The 20000-nt window shown below is 40.0% G+C and overlaps 2 protein-coding genes across 2 annotated transcripts in view; both read right to left on the bottom strand.

Moving 5' to 3' along the window:
- The window catches only part of LOC137992506 (translin-associated factor X-interacting protein 1-like), a 20752-nt gene extending 13553 nt beyond the window's left edge, over positions 1 to 7199 (bottom strand). Inside the window, exons 1-9 of the mRNA XM_068837874.1 lie at positions 7099 to 7199; positions 6430 to 6562; positions 5430 to 5654; positions 4844 to 4978; positions 2610 to 2679; positions 1942 to 1999; positions 982 to 1018; positions 850 to 905; positions 156 to 275 (exon numbers count right to left, since the gene is read on the bottom strand). Coding sequence (XP_068693975.1) covers positions 156 to 275; positions 850 to 905; positions 982 to 1018; positions 1942 to 1999; positions 2610 to 2679; positions 4844 to 4978; positions 5430 to 5654; positions 6430 to 6562; positions 7099 to 7130 — 866 coding nt within the window. The 5' untranslated portion in view covers positions 7131 to 7199. The remainder of the gene's footprint in view (positions 1 to 155; positions 276 to 849; positions 906 to 981; positions 1019 to 1941; positions 2000 to 2609; positions 2680 to 4843; positions 4979 to 5429; positions 5655 to 6429; positions 6563 to 7098) is intronic.
- A 3595-nt stretch (positions 7200 to 10794) lies between these two features.
- On the bottom strand, positions 10795 to 19172 carry LOC138011001 (C3 and PZP-like alpha-2-macroglobulin domain-containing protein 8). The gene is made up of 10 exons (XM_068858027.1): positions 19019 to 19172; positions 18810 to 18883; positions 17849 to 18026; positions 16726 to 16940; positions 15816 to 15974; positions 14540 to 14602; positions 13520 to 13720; positions 13196 to 13270; positions 12971 to 13076; positions 10795 to 12264 (listed from the first exon to the last, which is right to left on the bottom strand). The coding sequence occupies exons 1-10, from the start codon at positions 19170 to 19172 to the stop codon at positions 12050 to 12052; spliced, it is 1440 nt and encodes a 479-aa protein (XP_068714128.1). The 3' UTR covers positions 10795 to 12049.
- Positions 19173 to 20000: the final 828 nt, after the last annotated feature.

Below are 20000 nucleotides of genomic sequence, written 5' to 3'. Positions count from 1 at the left end.
AAATCTAACAGTCAACAAACCATGTTCACTCTCGCTGTAAACCTAATCCTTGACGATAATATTGCGAAATCTGTAGCCTCTTGCTTAAATAAAGGTTTCCAACTAAAATTATCTCTTGGAGAAAACTAAAAGAATTCTCTAATAGTACGGCGTACTTTAAAGCAAGTTTAAGGAATGTCACATCCTCCTTTCCCTCGCCTTCTTCCTCTGTGGTTGGTTTTTTGGCATCTTCTTGTTGGTATTTCAGTTCATTAATGTCCGCGACCAGCATCTTTCTGCAATGACAATGAAAAACTGGACTTCGGGATATGGAAAACGAGTAACCAGCCACGTTTCCCAGGTTAGGAGGCATGCTGCACTGAGAGTGTCTAATCGGCGTGGGTGGGTGGGTCGTGAGTCGTGTGTCGTGGGTCCGAGATCCTACATGTATACATGTCATGCATACATACTTTTAACCCTAACCCTAACTCTTAGGGCAATTGCAAATTTGGACCGAGCACTGAGGGAGCTAACATATATCTTTTTTTTATCTTCAAACAAACACGACCCACCACCATGACCCACGACCCACCCACCCACGCGATTTAGCCTCACCCTCCCGCACTTCGAAAGTTAATTCTCACACCTGATTATCTTATCATCCTTTTCTTCATAGCTGGGTCCCCCTTAAAACATGTGTAACTCCAATCCAAGCGAGAAAAAAGGTTTATGCAAATGGTATAACTTTCCCAAGAAAGTTATGGGACTGGGCATAATTAAAAGGATTCTTCGGAACGTCTTACGAAAACGTAACAAGAAGTCGGAACTCTTGAGTATTAAATAAACAAAAACAAGGTTCAAACATCTTACCTGGCATCACACTCGTTTCTGTACCTCAGATATTCAGAAGCAACCTCTTCTTGGAGCTGTCAAAAGAATATTAAATTCTTATCAGTAACTAAAGAGAAAAACTGGCTTAAAGACCCCATAACTAATTCTCACCTTTTCTACCTGAACTGCGAGAGAAACCTGCTCCTCCCTTAAAAGGAAATCAACAGATTTAGCATACATGTAGCGTACAAATGACTTAATTCAACGTGTGATTCATGATGATTCAAGGAAACAAAAAAAGTCTTCTTCTTCTTAATAATTATAGAGAAATTCAGTACCAAGTTTACGGCAAATAGCAAACGTCAGACTTCATATCAATATGCGTTTCACCAAAAATCCAAGAATCCTTTTAATGCTCTAATTCTTTTAATAATTATAGATATTACTAAAATTAGAATACGGTATACTGTACTACAAAAAGGAGAAGTCACAGGTCCTTGCACTTACAGTATGTGGACAATTTAAGAAACTGTCTCTTTAAGGCACTTGAAAAATTCAGGTCACGGGTTTCAACAATATACATGTACATTTCTCTCATTCATCAAGTCCTTCATGGGAACAAATGAGCCCTTTGCCTGGAGAGCAAATTGCGCACTGGGACATCTAAAATGAGGCAACTTAATTTAAATTTTCTTTGCTTTAGATGTCCCAGTGCGTGATTTGCTCTCCAGTATAGTGGTTTTTGTACCATATGATTACCAGGTGCAAAGGGCCCATTGACCCGCTACCAATGGAGAGGAATTTCATTTTTTTTATTCGCTGACATAAATGTTTTATGTACATATAAGAAAAATCTTATCTCTGCAATAGCCAACTCTCTAGATTTTTTGTTCAAATGTCAACTGAAGACAAGTCAAAGTGCAAGAGCAATACAGATTTTAGTTTATAGCAAGTGCACAACCCACCTTTAGTCAAAGCCCACAGATCAGCCTTACACACCACAGAATTGACAGAAGCTCAGTGATATAAAGAGCATGTACCTACATCTTGAAGGGTCATGGGCTTAAATCCCATCAGATTTTTCTGAGTAACGATTCATCATCATACACTCACTACATCTCTTATCTTTACCTTAGTCCAGAGATAATGCTTTGTAATCTCCGATTTTCCTTCTTCATCTCCAGCATATCTTAGTTTAAAAGTAAGGGAACAGAGTCATTCCACACGTTTTTCTACAACAATTTGTACTACGTAACAACAAAGTTTCAAGAAAGAGGTTCCAACAAGTCTAAAATGTGGGCAACAATCCTCATAGGTGGTCTAGGATATGTTCAAGATCTAGATAGTTTTCATGACACTGCAGCATTCAAACCCCCTTTATGGCTTTTGTTTCACCCCTGACTTGCAAACATGAGAGGCTCCTTGAGCCATTATTGTTTTGGGCTTTGTGTTGCTCCTGACATTTCTCATTAAAAATTACAGGTGTTTATGCCCAACAAAAAGAAATTGGGAGGACTTGAAAGCAAAAATGAAGATTCTAACTCAGGTTGACTTATGCTCATGGCAACTGACAAGAAATACCGGATTCAGAATTAAGTGCTAAAAATTCAGGTCGTGTCGTACCTCATTGAACAGGCTTCAGGATTGGCCAAACGAACAATAGAATGAACAAAGATAACAATGGATTTAGCTCAGAAAACAATAGGAAGTATGACAGTATACAGCCAATGAAATATAGTGTTCAACAAGAGGAACAACCCAAAACCCAAAAATTCAAAAGTCCATTTTGCCTTCCTTACCAGATTTTTCTTCTTTTTTAGCAGCTAACAGCTTCTTTTCACATTGTTCAGATACTGTTACTAACATGCTCTGAAAACAAATAATAATTATTAAATTATAGATGATGATGATGATGATGATGGAGAGGACTTGCCCTGGAAGCTCCACTCACCGAAAGTGATTTGTCAGGGAAGTCCTGCAGCCATTTTAATGTTGGAGAACCCAGAGCAAAACTTCTCGGGGTAGAGAAAAGAACCAACAACAAACTTAACCCACATAGTCCAGAATCGAACCCAGGACACATTGGTGGGAGGCGAGTGCTAATGTTACCATGACACCATCGCTACTCCCCAGATCCCCATGGTGATTATGACGACAATAACGGGGGAAATGCTGATTCCTACCATTGAGAGTATTGTGGGGTAACTAAATGAGTCAAGAATAATAATTATTCTTGACTCATTTAATTATCCCACATTTAACAATGTCGTCTCAAGTGGAAGTAAGGCGCCCTAGTACAGCGCAGACATAATGGCCCACAACCCAAACCTTCCCAAACAGGACCACTTACATGGCCAGCAGTATCCACAACCCAGTCACAAGCCCCTGCACATTCCTTAAGGCTGCTGACTGTTGCTGAAGGACAAAACCTAGCAACCAAAGCTGCTTTTGAAATGCATGCCCTTCATATAAGCATGATCATTGGGACTCAGAAGACATGGAATGCAGTGGAAACAAAATGCTAAAAATAACACCAATACAACACTAAAAGATCCTGTTAAACGCAATGTTAACACAATCCAACACAACATCTAATGTAATGCTACCAAGATCCAGCTCTATTCAATTTAATGCAAACGCCATGCCAGCCATGACTAACCAAGATGTTGCCAACGCTTGCTCCTCATTGTTAACTATTGTTAAATTGTATATAACCCTTCCCCATCTGAGAGTAAGACTTACAGCCTTTACTCTGCCTAACACCAGATGATTTTACTCGCCAACTGGGGGAGCTTTTGGTTTGAATGGGTTAACTACATTTAAAGTGGTACTATGATCAAAAAATCACTTCCTTTGTTTATTCTGATTTTAAAAGTGTGTTTGCATAACACCTGCCTGGCAAAATTTTGAGCTTTGGTTGTTTCATACTTTGAGTGTAAGTTTACAGTTTACCAGTTTCAGCACTTGGACTCCTTCAATTTGACTACTGTCTGTTTTGCTGTTATGTGGTCTCATTGATCAGTAGTCCATTCAGAATATTACGCCAGGCCGACCACATTGCTGAAGGAAAGGCCAGACCACAACACCGGGAACTACATGCCCTACTCTTTTCAACTAGTGTGTGGGATCTTTAATGTCCCACAGGTTTTATGAACATAGAAGGTTTGTGAGACGGGGCCTACGGTTTATAGTCCTTATTCGAGAAGACTTGAAAGTCTAACCATTTTGCGGATGTAATTACAAAGGCAGCACTTTCTCCTCAGTTATTTTAAGACCCTGAGTGTTCGTCCAGCCGGAGTAGAACTTACGACTTCCCTGGATTTTATGGTTCGTTATTACTCACGTTCAAAACTGCATCGCCAACTGGCACTCAGAGGATTGGATCTAGGGGAAAGTGATGTCAGAATCACTCAACAGCTTCAAATTTCAGTGCACATGTAAATGCAGTTTATTATGTATGCAAAACACAAGTTTAAAAATCTGAAACCCCGAGACTCCTGCGCTGCATATTAATTCAGTCGCATACAAACGCATTGCATTCTTAAACTAGTGAGTCTTTGATGTCATTTTCTCCTCGATCTAGCTCTCCCAATATTTTAAAGTTAGTAATGGTGAACCATTAAATAGCAAAATTCCAGTTAGAATAAACAATAATATTGTCTTTTTTAAATTACAGGATTGTAAGGCTTAAAACTTGGGTCACTTAGTGTTTAGTTATCATAGTTTTGAAATCTAAAGGAAAGAAATTTGATTTTTTGATCACAGTACCACTTAAATTATAACAATAAGCTTCTTTGATGATGTCCCTCAAAATTGCAAGAACCTTCCCCTATATACAGATATTAACTTGGAGCATTTTGGCAACTTTGAAGTTCCATATTATTTCTGGAAAAAAATTAAATCATCATAAATTCATTTAGTAGTCCCTTCAAAGTAACAAGTATGAAGTATGCACTTAGTAGACTCAGGTAAAAAGGAAACAAGCATGTCTTAAGTATTAATAAAATTATTGATGTATTGAAGTTTACTTCACCTTTAAAGGTTCCAGTTCTCTAATCTTTTCTCTCTGATCAATCAGCATCATTTCATATTCATGTTTTATTGCAGACAGCAAAGGCTTGTAAGTTTTGAAGTCTTCTATCAAGTATTCAAACACTTCCCTAAAGGCCTTAAGCAAAGCACACATTGATCTTCATAAAAAAATGACCACAACTGTGAGCATTGGTGAATGGTTTGTCATAAAGCAACCCGGAGGTCTGACATGTAAACTTCTGTAAAATTAACAAAGGAATAGAAAAAGCCCATCCCTGCAAATTACAGTGTCCCTCCATTAGGTTGGCTTGTATTTCCAAAGCTGAATGCAATGCCTATAAATTTTTGCACATACTACTATCTAGACAAAAGGAGTGCAAAAATTCATGAGTCTGTGATCATATGGGATGTGAGGATGTAATTAACTCAACTCCCGACCCCACTCCTGTCACCCTTTCATTTGGGAAAGATTATCAGGGATACTGTACAAATTATGTAAGTTGAAGAGGTTAAGCCATTATCTAGTCCCACTGAAAACAAGACAGGACAGAGGGATATCACTAGGCTTCATGCAAATGGATACACACCTGTAATCTTTTCTCACTTGGAATCATCTCAGCACAATCCAAAGAACGTAATTCTTTTTGTAAGAAAGCCTCAAGCTGCTCTAAAAACTTGGGCTTGTGGACGCCCTTTGGCATAAACTCATTTGTTTGTTTGCTGGCAGACCCAGGGTTGAGATCTGGTGCACTCGGTCCTAGAGCATGTGCAGGCCATGTGTCCAAGGTTCCCGCTCTTGTGTCTATATAAGGCTACATACCAAAAAGATCAAGGCTTTGTTTTATTTTTCTAGATTAGGTACGGTGAAAGATTTTAGGGAATCTGAAGATATCAAGCTTAAGGGTCAATGCCAGACAGGGTCCGATACATTTCTGAAGTCTGTCACCTGATTGGTCACCTTTCTTGGTCTCAGCAGACCTCACAACCCCAAAAGACCAATAACCTGGAGATCAAGGTAAAAAAACTAAAGATTTGGGAAAAAACCTGGAGATTTATAAACAGTTCATTGAAATATAGTTTTTAATTATGTTTATCATCGTTTTCCACCATTTTGACACTAGCCAAATTTACATTCATTTTCACAAAGAGGACGAAACATGTCCAAATGCGACAAACTGGTAACAATAACCTTATTTGTCTTCTAAATATGGTTGTGAGGTCCGTGTCTTGTCAACCAGAGCATCAACCCGTAGGTCAAGTATGACAAATATGCCTTAGAACTGTGGATCTCTACACAATTGGCACCAGAAAATCAATTTTCCAAGGCAGAAATAAAAAATAATATTCAAGCAAAGTGTATTTGAGAGGTCTGTCTCAGATACCAGATAATTACGTGCACAGTCTTTTCTGAACACTGTTCCGTTTTCATCCTTTTGGCCTTTGTTTTTGCAAAACTCCTACAAACTCATACTCAAAATCTGAAGGTTGCTAACCTTAGCCCAAAGCCCCCGAAGAGTGGCACCTTAAGTTTCGCTCTGTGTACCACTAGACGATTTTACCTTTGGTCTTTGTAGACAATTCTCATACCTGAAGTACAGCAGCTGAGGGAAGTGCATATTTCTGAGGTCCTGATGGGCTGGGCAGAGTGTAGCTTGCAACACTTTGACCAGTGTACTGTTTCACAGCTTTGGTGTTTGTTTGAGGATACATTGAAAGCGAGCTTTAAAATAATCAAAATGGTAAGACAGTCATTATCAACAGACAGACACTGATTTCTTCAAGTCCTACGAGTCCCCCCTAAGACTCAAAATGAAGAAAAGTTCCCCAAAACCCACAATTTGGCTAACCCTAGGCCTAAAAATCAACTTAAGGCCTAGTTACGAATAGGGTTAGCCAAACTGAGGGTTTTGGGTTACTTTATTCGTTGGAGTCTTACTGTCTTAGGGGTCTTTGTTTTCAAGGCACCTATGATACACAAGCATGCATCCAAGGCTTCTCCTTTAATATCTGCAGAAGAAGTACAAAGAATCTGCTACCTTTTCTTGATTTCCGTACGTTCGGCTGGGTTGTAAAATTTGTTTTACCATCGCTCGCGGCATAACTCTTAGCTGACTTCACGATACAAAATACTGGAAATTATTTTCGTTCTGGTAGAACACCTGAGCTTTATTCGCCAAATACTTCTCAGCCCTACAATTACTAACAATTGTTACTCAACGTTTGCGCTGTTTCAATTAACAATTAAGTGTTACTTACGGTGGAAGTGGAGGAAGTTTTGTGTGAGACATGTCAACAGTTCAGAACTTCGTGATCAACTACTTCTTCTCCGATCGGCCATTTTGCTTTGTTGACTTGGTAACCATATTGTTATGACACCGAAATTCCGAAATTCAGAACCAGTCTTCTCGGACCTCACGAAATGTAATAGGCAAGCAAAGCGTGCGTGGCCACTAAGTTTGCCTATGAATACTTCAGATATGCCTCTTTTTTAAACTATACCGCTTTAATTAAGAAGATAAAGGATCCAGATATTCTAAAACCCCTCATCTACAATCACCACATATTTAGAAAGCACGAGGATAAATTTGATTTTTTAAAAAAGAGGTTCATTGAAATATCCTCATTTCAGGGCGTCAAGTGACAAATGACACTCTGAAAATAGGAAAATGGGAAAGACAGTGGCCAAAAAATAGGAACAAATAGGAATTCTCATCCGAAAATAGGAACAAAAAAACAAAGCCAACAGCAGCTCTGTTTCCTGCGTTATTAATACCTAACAGACAAGATGGCATGCATCCTTCATAGAAACAAGGGTTAAAACTTGTTACTGCAGGCTCCAGTGTTTTTCCTCTGTGTATGAGGAATGCCTCACGAGCCTTTCTGATGGAGTCATGACTAGTGTGCAGTTGTACGAGTGGTATAAGGATCATGTGATCCTCCGGTATTTATATTTATATTAAATACACATCCCACCATCAAGAGCGGGGGCAGCTCTAGTGAACACTATTTCTAGTTATTAAATAAAAGTCACAATTGGACCTTCCTTCTGCATGAATTTTTTTTCTTTACCTTCTTCTTGGCGTGAATTTTTTTCCTTGCCGCATTCCCTTGCATGAATTTTTTTTTAGTTTTTTCCCCACACCCCCCATCACTTTTCTAATGGTTCGTCCCTAAGGCCTGGCCAAACACTCGTAACATTTCAACGCAACCCTATTGCGATATGTTGCAACATGTTGGATCAAATTTGAAAACGTTCAAATTTTTCGTGCACCATTTTGGATGTTACATGGTGTTGTCCTCGTTTGGCCACGTTCACGGAACATTGTTGGGCTAGGGCATGCGCGTTAGGTCCACTTCTTGCGCGCCAGGGGCCTGGAGCCCATGAACATTGACATGTTGTGTTGAAAATGAAAATGTTGCGTGCGTTTGGCCACCCCGTTCAACACATATCGCAACATCATGCAACAAGGTTGCAAGACGCTGCGTTGAAATGGAGTGCGAGCGTTTGGCCAGGCCTTTACAGAGAATAAAAGCCAACCAAATTAAGTATAATGCTTATTATTTTTTGGCCCTTTTAGCAAACTGGGTAATCTTAGCAGCTGCTTTGCTCTGACTTATTTTGGGCAGTGCTTGTCCTTGACAACATGGCTTTGTCCAACTGTTTATGCTGTTTTTCAATAAACAATTTCCTTTTTTCTCCTATTTCCTCTAAGTATTTCATTGCTTCATCTCGCTTGCTCTTAGCAGTGTCAAGCATCATTGTGGCTACATTAATAACACTTTGTTGACAGTTGTTGCTAAAAACACGAGCTTGTTTGCAATGGTTTAATGCCACTCTAACAGCAGTCACAAAACGTATAAGGCAGAAAAATATTTGAACAACTGTCTTTACAGAGATGGCATATTGATAAAACAACTACAGTCGAACATGTATATCGACCACCCTCGGGACTTGAGAAACTGGCCGCTTAATACAGGATTAAAAGTAGCACAATATACAACAAAAGTGTTCAAGATAAAGTAGTAATAAGGTAGGAATTCGAAAAGTCGGACTTGTACGTCTGGCGCTTCGGCACCTGAAACTTTTGTTTGTAGAGCAAGTCGTTAACTGTCGACGTTGCGGGCATTGATAGCTATAGGAGCGGCTTTGCACACTTCTCACCTTTTTGACAGCCAAATTATCGGTGGACGTTTCGTTTTGTAAAACAGTCCACTGTTGACTCATAATCTGATGTGGCTCACTTGCAAAGTTCTTTCTACAGCTAAAATATGACAAAGGAACTTCTTCACGTCTATTCTCATATCCGTGGGTACCATGCATACTTGAGTATATTGGAGCCGAAAGTCGATGAGATGTACTAGAGCCGTAAAATAAGGAAGACTCGAATGCTGTGGCAATTGTTCGCCCAAAAAAACGGAAATCTAGTGTTACACCGAGAGTTACAAGATCTGAAAGTGGCAAAACCATATTCTCATCCTAATGAAATGATGGACGATTATCATCATTGGACATGTACCTAAGTTGATGGCATTGTGGCTAACCAATTTTGAAACGGCCTACAAATAAAGGGGAAGTTATGGTAAAGGTGGAGGTCATGGCCTAGAAATCCCTTGCGAGTATAGATTTAAGGGCGATTCATTCTCCATCACATGGCTAAAGAACCAGCCAATTGAAGAGGAATTTCTAGCTGAAGAGTGAAGCATATCGATCATTTTTTTGAGTTTGTGATTTTGTACGGTACTTAAACACATTGCGGACATCTGCAAAGCGTTAACGACACTATAGAGCCGATTGTCAGTTTACAGTAGCTTTGCAAGTGATATTTCTTTATAGTGATGATGGATTGCAGTTTAAACACAATAAAACACCACATAAAATGACATACGGCTTAGTTTCTGTTCAAGGGTGGCCACTTAATAAAGGTAAAAATAACAAAGAAAGACAAACATGGGACTGCCACAGGGTGGCTGCGGCCGCTTAATAGAGGTGCCGCCTAATACGGGTAACAAATACAGCGTTTGTATGAGCGAAAAATCGGGACTTTGAAAACTTGCCGCTTAATACAGGGCCGTTATAAACAGTTTCGACTGTATTGTTCAAAAACAAAGAGGATCGATGGAATTGGATTGAATTACTTGCTTCCTTATTTCCACATGGCAGCTGCACAAGCATGCAAATGACCTCGGACCAGACTCCTTTGCATGCTACCAAAAACACTGAGAAAGTGTGGGCACAAGTTTCAGAGGACTATCATTTACACAAGCTGTAAATTCTCCGCGTTTTTGACAGAAAGTTTCCCTTTTTTGAAGAATTTACCAATTTCTTTGTCGTGGGACAAGAATATGTAAAACGCGACTTGGAAGACTATGCAGTCTAAGGAAGACAAAACAAGACTGTAGCCTAAGGAAAAAAGAGCGATCTAAAGTTGCAGGAAGATTAACTCGAGATATTTGCGTCTCTTTTTATTAAAGGTCATAATCTCAGTCAAAGTTTTCTTATACACGAAAATGATGTGTCGTAAATGCAATTCTAGACTTTTGATTGGCTTCGGCATGATCGAATATCCGGTATGTTTCCTTGTTCAACAAATATGGCGGCTCTGTTATAATATGAAAGGTCTCTAAGACCATGTAAGGTAAAGTCCTCAAAATTATGGTACGGAAAGAAACATGACAGAACATTCTTGTTGAACTGTAATTACATTGCAGCGAAGAAATTGTTGTTATTATTGGTTTTCACCCACGCGACAAGGCGGCCATGTTGGTTGGCAATACAATACAGTTTCCTTTCGCATAATTTGCATAATAATAGTACACCTTTCCCTCGGATACACATGCAGCACAACCCCAAAACAAAACTTCGAAGAGAACTGAGAAAAAATGAGTGAGAAATGCAAAGGAAAAGGCTCTGCTAGCAGGATAAAGAAGAAGTCTTTCACTTTCAGACAAAAAGGAAGCTCCACCTTGAGTTTCACGAATTTTATTTCCTGATACACAGGAGTGAAACAAACTAACCTACACTTATTCTCTTCGGACTGAGTTGAGCGACTGTCCATCATCCATAGTCAACAGTCAACAGTTAAGTGACACACGGTACACCTTAAAGTGAATGAATGCCATTTATTCACTTTAAGGTGAAAAGTACTTACATCGTAATTAGCCAATATTAAAAATACAGTAATACTCTTTGTTTGACTCTCCAAAATTTTGCACAAGCATTGTTTCCAGTTTCTTTTGCCCAAGAGAAAATATTATGGTATTTTTGATATTGGCTAATAAGAATAACTTTCGATCAGTTTTCAAAGAGTCAAAGAATATACCCAGGTTAGATCATATCTAAATGAATTTTTGCGCTGTATAAATACATGTAATAAAAATAACAACGTTGGTTGGATTAAAAAAACGTACGACCGCAGAAATTGAAATTCTTATCAGTGACTCGGAAAGAAAAGACTAAGCATTTTTACTCGTAAACTGATGCAACTCGTTATCTATACTACAAGTGTTTCACGCCATAAAAAGCTTTAGTAATATTCATCACGTTAAAGTGCCCATCATCTCAAAAAACCCTTTCCGCACAACTATTCTTTGCACTTGTCTAACGCTAATTCTCACCCTGGTTCGCTTAACTCTCTCCTTTAAAGTCAATGTTTCATAGGCTCCATAAATGTGGGAAAACTAGTTGTCATTTGATCTACGACCGCGCAAGTAAGAGGACTGGGTTTAATACCCGGTTGGGTTGACGTCACAGACTGCTTTGCATAGTGATAGTTCTTTGAAAACAGCGATGAAAAAGTCATCTGTCACATCAACCCAGTATCGAACCCATTCCCCTTAATTGCTCGGTCATGGTTCAAACTATGACGACTTTCCCTGTCTTTCGAACCGTATAAAAAGTGATTTTTCAATAAGGCTGTCAAACCAATACAATGTTTGGAACGCTCTCGGAAAATACTGAAACAAAGAGGAAAAGTTTGTTGAGGTGATACGAATTTCAAGCTAAAACTTGAGATAAATATGTCTTGCCATGGACGTCTTAGTCGCTCACAATTCCTACTAAATGATGTTACCATCTGAGAAAAACTATGTAAAGTAAAAAAAGTGACACTTCGGTGAGGGTAAATATGTAAAAAAAGAAAGTGAAGTATCTATCTAAATATGACGCGATCCTCTAAGAAGTACTAGTGAACACAAACTTTTCTTCCATCTATCTTGGGTGCAGATGCAACATGAAAGCAATACACCACGTCATAATTGAAATCAGCAATATTCTTCCGTGGTCGACGACCGTTAAAGATCCTGCCCCCTTCCTCGGTTTTTCTTTTGGTCCCAGTGTTTCGCAGTTGACGCAATCGGTACATACACGGCAGACGCCTTGATCTTTCAGTGAGTCCACGGTGTACTGAGCATCCGCACGGTTCGCTGTTCAATGAAATCAAGTATATATGCGAGTGATTTAATGAGTAATTACGCTAAACGACACAGCGAACATGTTAGAGGAGTGAAAAGGGAAACGGTAAAAATGTTGGAGAACTAGAGAAACTGACTTCAACTTTAAGTATGTCTTCGAAATTCTTTAAGCCCAAAGTAGAGGTTGAAGAAAGTTTAAAAATAACGGGGCACCAAATTCTTCCAATGAGTACCACTGGGAACACATGAAAATCATTTTGTGACGACAATCGGCCTTTTGCAACAAACGATCATATGGTACAAAATCCGCTACGCTGGAGGGCAAGCTCGTTATTATTCCCCCACTGGGACATTAAAACAAAGAGACCTGAACCAGTCAAGCTTGACTTGCCTTTGTTTTAATGTGCAAGTGGGGGAATAATAATGAGCTTGCCCTCCAGTATGGCGGATTTTGTACCATGTGATCGTTTGTTGCAAAAGGCCTATTCTCGGTTTTCACATGACGTCACGACCGCCATGTTGGTGCCCAAAACAAAGAAAAGGCGGCCATGTTGGTGCCCCGACCAAATCCTCGGGGAATTTAACTCTATTATTATGCAAACGCTTCCTTTTGTTTTCGTTGAAAAACATGGCTGTTGATCACGTGAGTGAAAACCAGCAATTGCATCTTCAGATAAGGGGTTGTATGTCACACGCTATTGTCACACAGCATTATTACCTGGTTCATAATAAGTGTATACTGAGGCTGTGGAAGGTTGAGGTTTTCCAACTTCATACGCACGATTGAACGTCACTTCCACACACAGTCTCCAAGACGATGGAATCTGGAACAAACAAAAAAACTGTTGAGCTGTTTTTTATTTTAAAAATGGACGAAAATATAGCAGTGGATTAAACGAGTTCTACCTTCAACAAATTTCAAGCCGAGAAATAGCAAAATTACCTCATCAAAGTAGAAAAGCACTTTGCGATCGGGCGACTCCACACGTTTCAGTTTCAATGACTTATCTGACAGAAGCTAGGTTAGAAAAATTAGATAAAACATATTAACTGATTCAAACAATCATCAGTCTTCTGTAAATTCTGCAACGAATACTCTTTCTTAGTTAGATGATAAATACAACAAACACTACTCGAATCACGACAATACTGGAATGGAAATAAACAATACACATCAAACAATAGTTAACAATGGTCTGTGCTCAATATGTTGACTAGCCTAACTTAAATACGCTCACCACTCTAAAAGTTCAGAGTTCACTTTCACCTTCTGAACTTTGTCCCAGTCCAGCTCAAATCCCGAGGGTATCCCTACATCCATCACGACCATACCGGACTCTTGTTCGGTCTCAGTCCACTTAGAGCAAGCTTTCAGCTGAATGTGGTTTGCACTTTCCTTGAGGACCGACAACACGAAGTCAAACGAACTTTCCGGAGGAGCCTCGTCCACGTTATACGTGACACCAACCTAAATAGGTGAGGCATAACGAGCAAATAAAGGAACGATCGTCTCGATCATCGTCACGTGTCAAAGATTACGTACAAGTCATATCAAGAGATACGACGTCGTATCTCTTAAACTTTGAGCCAGCGTAAAGGGCGACCAGCATGCAGGTCCGTTGTTAAGCACAGCCTCATCATGATAAAACTTGAAGCAACATTAGTTGCCAGCAATTACGATTTTCTTTTAAAAATGTTTGAATGCTATAAATTTCAATTTAGAGTTTAAGGGTGCAGCCAAGAGGTTCACGGAAAAGCACGAGGAATAATTGATATGATAACTCAACTACGGCATCGCAAAAAAGACCTCGGCTAAAAAATCGGCCGAGGGCTGTTTTTCTCCAAAGTTACAGCGAAAATTTGTTATGAAGAAGACGGTAAATATTTAGCCATTTCGAGTTTCCGCGAGAAGAGAAGAGATGTATTAATCGATGACAAATTTGGCTAACTCAAAGGGCTCGCATTTTATTCCGAGTTTTCCCGAGTCAAAATCGATTAAGATTTCTCTACACTTCCCAGAAAACGTTTTGTTTCCGAAAATTCAGTCGTTTGTGAATTAGATCCGCTTAATCTGGAAATCTACGACATGTTTTCAAGCGGCAAAATGATTGCCACGAAATCTCTACCTTTTGCAGTCTTCTGAGGGTTTTGGTGTAATACACCCGAAAAATATTGAGCCTTTCGCGTGAGGCAAGACTGAACGAAATCAAACCCACAGGAGTTCATCAAAGTACATATTCGTGTTTGATAAAAAACAGGAAATAGACAGCACACTATGGAATGTTACCTGTAGCATTCCTATTCCATGACCACTGCCTGCCACTGTTAGGTGACCGGACACACTTGGTAACTGTTAACAAAATAAAATGATCGAAAATCACTACTACTCTACGGCAATGCAAAAAAGTTGCGAAGCTGTACTGTTTTCTGAACCAAAAGCAGGAAATGTTAAGCATTCGATGAAGAGTTAAATTTCAGTTCCTACAATTTATAATATACAGTCGTCTGCAAAAAAGGCTTGCATCAACTTTTGTCCCCTGTTCGATTCCGGATTCTCTTCGATGCTTCAAGAGGTTTTTCTCCGGGTAATCCAGTCTTTGCCTCTCAATGAGCTTTAACTGGATTTGATTTGCTGTCTACCCAGAGCAGTTCCGCTCAGCTATAAAAGCGTAAGACTACAAATGAGTGATTATTATTAAAAACCAATTGCTGGTTTTCAATCACGAGATCAACAGCCATGTTTTTCAACGAAAACAAAAGGAAGCGTTTGCATAATAATAGAGTTAAATTCCCGGAGGATTTGGTCGGGGCACCAACATGGCCGCCTTTTCTTTGTTTAGGGGCACCAACATGGCGGTCGTGACGTCATGTGAAAACCGAGAATAGAAAGGCTTCGCATTCGGACTTGCTTTGAAATAAAGGCTAAACTGACGCCAGGTTTTAGTGTCCCAACATTAATTTGGAAAAGGAAGGGCGTAAAAAAATGGTTCAGCTAGACAATTCTAGCCACTGTCATCTAATAAGCTTGAAAAGTTCAGGGCTTTGACATGACTCGAAACCATCACCAGCTCCGTACCGGTCACTTGCACAATAACCGAGTTATAGTCACGTTTACTTTAAAAAAAACAACAACAGCAACTTTTGCTTGAGTCTGATATCTTATATTGCTCTACTAATCTGCATGAGACACCGTAAATCAACTCAAAACGAAATTAATGCAAAATTTATCAAATGTTAGTCCATGATGATAGTGGAAAACTGGAGAAGCCGGTCAAAAACTCCTCGGAGCACACTTGAGAAGCAACAAACTCTACGAAAATGTTCTCCTTAATGCGGTTTCGAACGCAGCACACATTCAGTGCACTAACGAAGACACAATGGCAAGTCTTCATGAAATAAGGGAAATAGAACATACCTTTAATACTCCAAATAAGGGATCTAATTTACCGTTACATTTAACTTGATTACATGGCATAAGCACTGATACCAACGACGCCAGCCCGCACTCTCTTTAACAAACCCAAACTACTACAAACTAACTTCCCCAGAACATGAGTGATTACCTCAACTAACTGCAGCACCATGGAATTTTGCTGATTGACTGTAATTGTCCGACTGAAAGTTGGATCTGCACTGACGGTCAACTGAACAGTGAAATCTACATCCGGGGTGTAAATCAATTCAGCAAACTCGGAAAGCGCCTGGAGCCCAATCACGGTGTCCTGACGAAAATCAGAAAAAAGGACGTATTCAGTCTCTTCGTCCACTTTCAAAAGCTAACGAGCACAAAACCTTAAAGGTTTGAGCAGATCCCTCGGTATGTGTTCGCGTAGGGTTATCTCCGTGAAATTCGAAAATAAATTGCGAAGGGAGAAACCACACACTTAGGGAACTTCCATGCTCGAGACCATTAGTACCAAAGAATGATGAGGGAAGAGAAGTGAGCAGAATGGGATATAGGAGAAATTAAATTTGCAGGGTAGTGTCGCAATACTGAGTAATTTCCCAAGGTTGAAAGATAAGGGACGAAAGGAAAGGATGCTTACTAATGCCTGTGCACCTTGCCGATATCGTGGAACCCCGATTATCCGGGCTTCTTTTCCTGTTGCCCCAAGTCCGGTGATTCGGACTGTAGTGCTCTTTTAAGGAAGCAATAAGAGAGAGCTAGATAGAGCGAGTTTCAATCGAGTGTCGTAAAACCAAAACCACAGTAATTGCTTTGGCCAATCAAAAAGGACGGAGACAATCCAAAACCAATCAAAACTCGAAGTAATTACACGTAGCCGACAGAAAGCGCGGGAAAATGTGAACGCGCGAGACACGATTGGTTTTGGTTTCACTTCTGATTGGTTGAAAAAGTGGCGCGAGAACTTTGAACCAATCCCTGAGTAAAGTAATGCAAAACCAAAGCAACTTTACTTTCGACACTCAATTAAAAACCGCTCTAGCTTTCAAAAACTATCAACTGAATACCTGTGTTGACGAGTATCCACCCAATGAGTTTCTCTGTTGTGATAACCAGCGAGAAATGCCTAACCCAACACCGATGTCTTTCTCATGCGTGAAGGCCAACAGCGCATACGCAGTGATTTCAATGTCCGCTGATCGAGGTCGGTAATACGGGCGCAGCCATGGGTTGTCATTCGGTAAGTGGCTTTCTTGTTTTTTCTGCCAGTAAATTAATCCATCTGAAACAGGTAATTGCAAACAGAAATATCAGAATGGTCAGTATTATTCGGCTCCTACTTCCACGAGAAAAATTTGCTCACAACTGTCAAATTATTATTTCGCATGACAGCCCTAACCAAACAAACTACTCCTGCGAAATTCAGCTGTATCTTTTTGCAAACATTTTATTTCGTTTCGACAAAAAAAACCTGGCCGTTGATTAAGTGAATGAACTAAGAATACCAACACGCTAAAGACCATTCGTGATCGGCATTCAAGGGGCTATCGAAACCCACATGTATTACATATATACTTACTCTACTCAAGGAATCATAAAGTAAAAATTTACAAAAAAAAAAAATAGTACCCTGAAAGGAAAGTTCATGAGGTGAACCCTAAGTGAAAAACTCCCTAAAAAGTATTTAGAAATAGAACTACGAGATGCAGAGAATTTTAAAAAATCAAGCCCTTGACAGGCTGTTACTACCAGGTGCCATTCGGCCAACGAATTTAACCGCTTGCGGTAGCTATTCCGTAGCTTACCGCCAAGGCAACGAGGGCATCTACAACAATGTTTTTTCAAGATAAAAAGTTTGCGTCACTCTCTTATTTAAGCAGTTTTCCCAAGTCATTCCATGTACACGACATTCCAGGAATTAGACAGGGATAAACGGCAGCGAAGTTCAGAGAGGTTTATTCTCGGTGTAGAAACCTTTGTAAATCAATAATTATTTTGTTACGGTACAGAATATATTTGAGTAGATTAAACCCGTTCGCAATTGCGATGTTACTGTCCCATGATTGACTGATTCGAAAAATAAATCAGTTTTTGCTGAAGCTCACGACAGCTTAACTATCTTATTTCCAACAACGGAGATACAAAGGCAAAGGAAACGTGAATTGAGTTTTTCGTTTTTCGTTTTCTTACCTTTCTCAGTGGCCAAAGTAAGAAGTTCGTTGAGTGCCTTGATCTTCTTTGCACTACCAACCAATGACAGGGCGTATGAGGTGATGGCTAGAGTGTACGGGTCTTGGATGTCACTTGAAAGCAGATCAACTTTGCCTTCCAGGAAAGACTTGGCGTTATTTTTCGCGCTGACTACAGCCTACAAGAGGAACAGCATACTCATTACTTTGATAAGTTGACATCGGTGGCCAGCGGTTAGAATGGGTGTTGCCTGTTGGCGGAAATGGGGCGCCTCGATCGCTTGGGGTACACAGCATGATTTGAGTCGATAATATTGAGTGCATTCCCGAACACAAAACTGAAGGTGGTTACACGGTTTTCCCACAAAAATAAGCGGGATTCCTAAAAGACAAGAAGCATTTATCACTTGGGCAACAATAAGTTGTTGTCAATGTTGTTGTTGATGAGCAACATACTTTCGGTCAGGCCAATCGAAATCTGAATGGAATGCGCGGATACCTACAGTACGTTCCTTGGAGACTCCCCAACAGCCATTGCAAACCGCCGACCGGTTGGCTTCCGGCTACCGTTCGGGAGATCGTGAGTTCAACTCACCAACGGTCAGTCTCTTAACTAAGGAGAAAGTCCTGCCTTTGTAATTACATCCGCAAGTGGGTAGACTTTCATATCGTCTCGGATAAGAATTAAAAACCGTAGGCCCCGTTTTACAACCCTTGCCACAGTTCACAAAACTCTGTGGGATGCTAACGATCCCACACATGGACAATAAGAGCCGGGCAAAGAGCTCCCAACATTTTGGTTGGTCTGATTGGGCCACCACTTTGTTAGCCTTAATCTACAACGGAGCTACTCTCGATAAAGACAAAGATGAAAGTCAATGGGCGAAAAGCAGAGCGAATTTCTTGCTTCAACTGTTATCAAGTCCCTTCACGCCAATTACCTGAGTTATGGTAAATCTTACCGGAATGTTGGAATTAGCTTCTGCTAATGCAATGAGAACATATGCTGTTAGAGAAACGATCCCTGTTTGACCTCCTGAAAAAGACATAATAACGACCATATAAAGTTAATACGTCCATGTTTTCACCCCACTTATACTGAAGTTATTCTCTTGTCTGGTTTTCTGTCTCGGCACAAACTATCATGTAGTTAATTCCAGCTTTGAGATACCATCAGTTACACAAATCTCAGAAGTATTCTTCTTACACCAATCCGTGGTATCATTAATAAGAAAACCCTTTAACCGCTCCGTGACCGAAACAAACTTTCGCCCAAGGGCAACTTTAGGCAAAGCTCGAATGACTGAAGTAGAATGTCCGTTCATGTAGGCGCAATGAAAGCTCCATAAACGAGATTTTCAGGGAAACTGGGTAATATCTCCCCAGTAAACACGCCAAATTTCACAGCGAACGATGGAAATGTTGGATTTCTCCGAATGCCTGCAAGCATCCGATTCAGGGCTTATGACGTCAAGTCTGTCACTTTCTGGACCTTTAAATCGAAGACAAGTAGTAGCAGTGGTGGTGGTGGTGGTGGTGGTGGTAGTAGTAGTAGAGTAGTAGTAGTAGTAGTAGTAGTAACTTTTTACCCTGTCAGAACCTTTACTTTGGGATATATCTTATACTAATGTGGGGACACAAATAATAATAGATAACATCATTTAGAAAGAATTACTATCACTAAATTCTAAAATAAGTCATATATACGACTGCGAGTACGAGTTTTCCGTTCTGAGCATGCTCATAAGGTTTGGAGGCCGACGACGAGGCCGCCAGTTTTCGGAAGTGCGCGTGCTCAGTACGGAAAAATCGTAATCGTACACGTCCTCTATCTCAAAGCTCCCTAATGTTTGCAGTGGACCCAAACCCTGCGGGGAAAAAAAAACTTCTAGCGGTCATAGAAGATTTTGCTTATTTAATGAAATTTGCCCACCTTGAGTACAGAACTGTGAACTGCTCCAACTCTTTGTAAAGAAAACATCGGAGTTGTTTGCCGAGAAATACAAAACCAGGGACTATCGTTCCACACACTCTGGCCATCTAGTTACTCTGGGAATAAACGGCAGCGCGCTGTGCAAACGATTTTTACGAACAAAACGCTGGTCAACCTAAAGATAAAAACAAACGGTACTTTTTGTGAAGGACCAATTTTC

Source organism: Montipora foliosa, chromosome 1 (genome assembly GCF_036669935.1).
Source record: "Montipora foliosa isolate CH-2021 chromosome 1, ASM3666993v2, whole genome shotgun sequence".
Classification (NCBI taxonomy): domain Eukaryota; kingdom Metazoa; phylum Cnidaria; class Anthozoa; order Scleractinia; family Acroporidae; genus Montipora; species Montipora foliosa.
The sequence above is the reverse complement of the archived record's forward strand: the minus strand, read 5'-3'. Positions and strand labels throughout refer to the sequence as shown.